This window comes from Chiloscyllium plagiosum, chromosome 32 (genome assembly GCF_004010195.1).
Source record: "Chiloscyllium plagiosum isolate BGI_BamShark_2017 chromosome 32, ASM401019v2, whole genome shotgun sequence".
Lineage (NCBI taxonomy): Eukaryota > Metazoa > Chordata > Chondrichthyes > Orectolobiformes > Hemiscylliidae > Chiloscyllium > Chiloscyllium plagiosum.
The window spans coordinates 25,039,589-25,041,722 of NC_057741.1; the positions used below are offsets into that span (position 1 = coordinate 25,039,589).

Below are 2,134 nucleotides of genomic sequence, written 5' to 3' on the forward strand. Positions count from 1 at the left end.
TAGCAGGACTTATACACTTAATGGTAAGATCCTAGGGAGTATTGCAGAACAAAGAGACCTTGAAGTCGCAGGTAGATAGGATAGTGAAGGCGGCATTTGGTATGCTTTCCTTTATTGGTCAGAATAGAGTACAGGAGTTGGGAGGTCATGTTGCGGCTGTACAAGACATTGGTTAGGCCACTGTTGGAATATTGCATGCAATTCTGGTCTCCTTCCTATTGGAAAGATGTTGTGAAACTTGAAAGGGTTCAGAAAAGACTTACAAGGATGTTGCCAGGGTTGGAGGATTTGAGCTATAGGGAGAGATTGAATAGGCTAGGGCTATTCTATTCCCTGGAGCATCAGAGGCTGACCTTATAGAGATTTATAAAATTATGAGGGTAGAATAAAGAGACAAAGTCTCTTCCCTGGGGTGGGGGAGTCCAGAACTAGACGGCATAGGTTTAGGGTGAGAGGGGAAAGATATGGGCCAGGCGCTGGCAGGTGGGACTAGATTGGGTTGGGATATCTGGTCGGCGTGGACGAGTTGGACCAAAGGGTCTGTTTCCATACTGTACATCTCTACAACTCTATCAGTATCCTTGATTTGTCATGTTTGACTATTGTTCACTTTGTAATCTCACTGGTCAGTCCATTTATTCAATTCCATCACTATTTTTGGCTCTTCTAAACTTAAGTGCTCTGTCACATTCTTCTATCATTGCAGATGGTCTCTTGTTTGCTGTCCTCCAAGCCTATAATCAGAAAATTTATTCAGCTGTTATTTAAAATAATTTATATACAATGTAAACGAAAGCCCTAGCAGTGACCGTTGAGGTATTTTGCTCATTATCTCCTTTACTTAATGCTAGGGAGTGTGGAAACATGATTATCTGCCATTTAATAAATGTGGCACCAATAAACGTTAAACTTTAATCACTTCATACAAAGTATCATGTAACAACACACATCTCTGATGTGGTAGTATCTCTTGTGGATTAAGTTGCTGTAATAACTTCTTCATTTTCTGTAATCGTTGCTCTTGGCGGCGTGATTTCTGCTGCAAGAATTTCAGTTTCTTCTTCAGCTTCTCATTCTGTTCTTCCAATTTCTGAATCTTTTTCTTTTGCAAACATGCATCACCAACACTGTAGCTGTGATCATAAACAGTTAGCAAACCATGTGCTTGTTTCAGCGCGGTGTCCTCTGATATTTCTTCTGCATTAGGTTGGTCACTTGTTACTGGTATTTCTAATTTCTATCAATATAAAGTGATTAGTACATTAACAGCTCTGAATATTTAAATTTGCTTTGCCAAATATTAAAGTTGAGTCATTTTTGTAACAAATCTACTGCAATAAAATTCTCAAACCACAAACTTCTCATCCTAAATCAACGTTAAATTATAGCATGCCATGCGAGTTAATAATGCAATTAACAGAACATTTTATTGAATAATTCATCGAACCCAAATGTAAAGCATTCTTAAAATTCGTGGTTATGTTTTTCTATTCAATCACAAATCAACAGATTTCAATATCAGCGAGAGAGAATGTTTATAATGTTCTGTCGGGGGAGAGGGACCAGCAAGAGGTCATTGTCCACATTGGAACCAACGACATAGGAAGGAAAAAGGTTGAGATTTTGAAGGGAGATTACAGAGTTAGGCAGAAATTTTAAAAAGGAGGTCCTCGAGAGTAGTAATATCTGGATTACTCCCAGTGCTACAAGCTAGTGAGGGCAGAAATAGGAGGATAGAGCAGATGAACGCATGGCTGAGGAGCTGGTGTATGGGAGAAGAATTCACGTTTATGGATCATTGGAATCTCTTTTGGGGTAGAAGTGACCTGTACAAGAAAGACTGATTGCACCTAAATTGGAACGGGACTCATATACTGGCAGGGAAATTTGCTAGAACTGCTTGGGAGGATTTAAACTAGTAAGGTGGGTGGGACCCAGGGAGATAGTGAGGAAAGAGATCAATCTGAGACCGGTACAGCTGAGAACAGAAGTGAGTCAAACAGTCAGGGCAGGCAGGGACAAGGTAGGACTAATAAATTAAACTGCATTTATTTCAATGCAAGGGGCCTAACGGGGAAGGCAGATGAACTCAGGGCATGGTTAGGAACATGGGACTAGGATATCATAGCAATTA

The 2,134-nt window shown here is 40.1% G+C and overlaps 1 protein-coding gene across 3 annotated transcripts in view; it reads right to left on the reverse strand.

The window, feature by feature from the left end:
- Positions 1–497: 497 nt before the first annotated feature.
- Positions 498–2,134, reverse strand: part of LOC122539283 (THAP domain-containing protein 1-like) — an 11,880-nt gene continuing 10,243 nt past the window's right edge. For all 3 annotated transcript variants that reach the window (XM_043673979.1, XM_043673980.1, XM_043673981.1), the window contains exon 3: positions 498–1,237. In XM_043673979.1, coding sequence (XP_043529914.1) covers positions 905–1,237 — 333 coding nt within the window. In that variant the 3' untranslated portion in view covers positions 498–904. The remainder of the gene's footprint in view (positions 1,238–2,134) is intronic.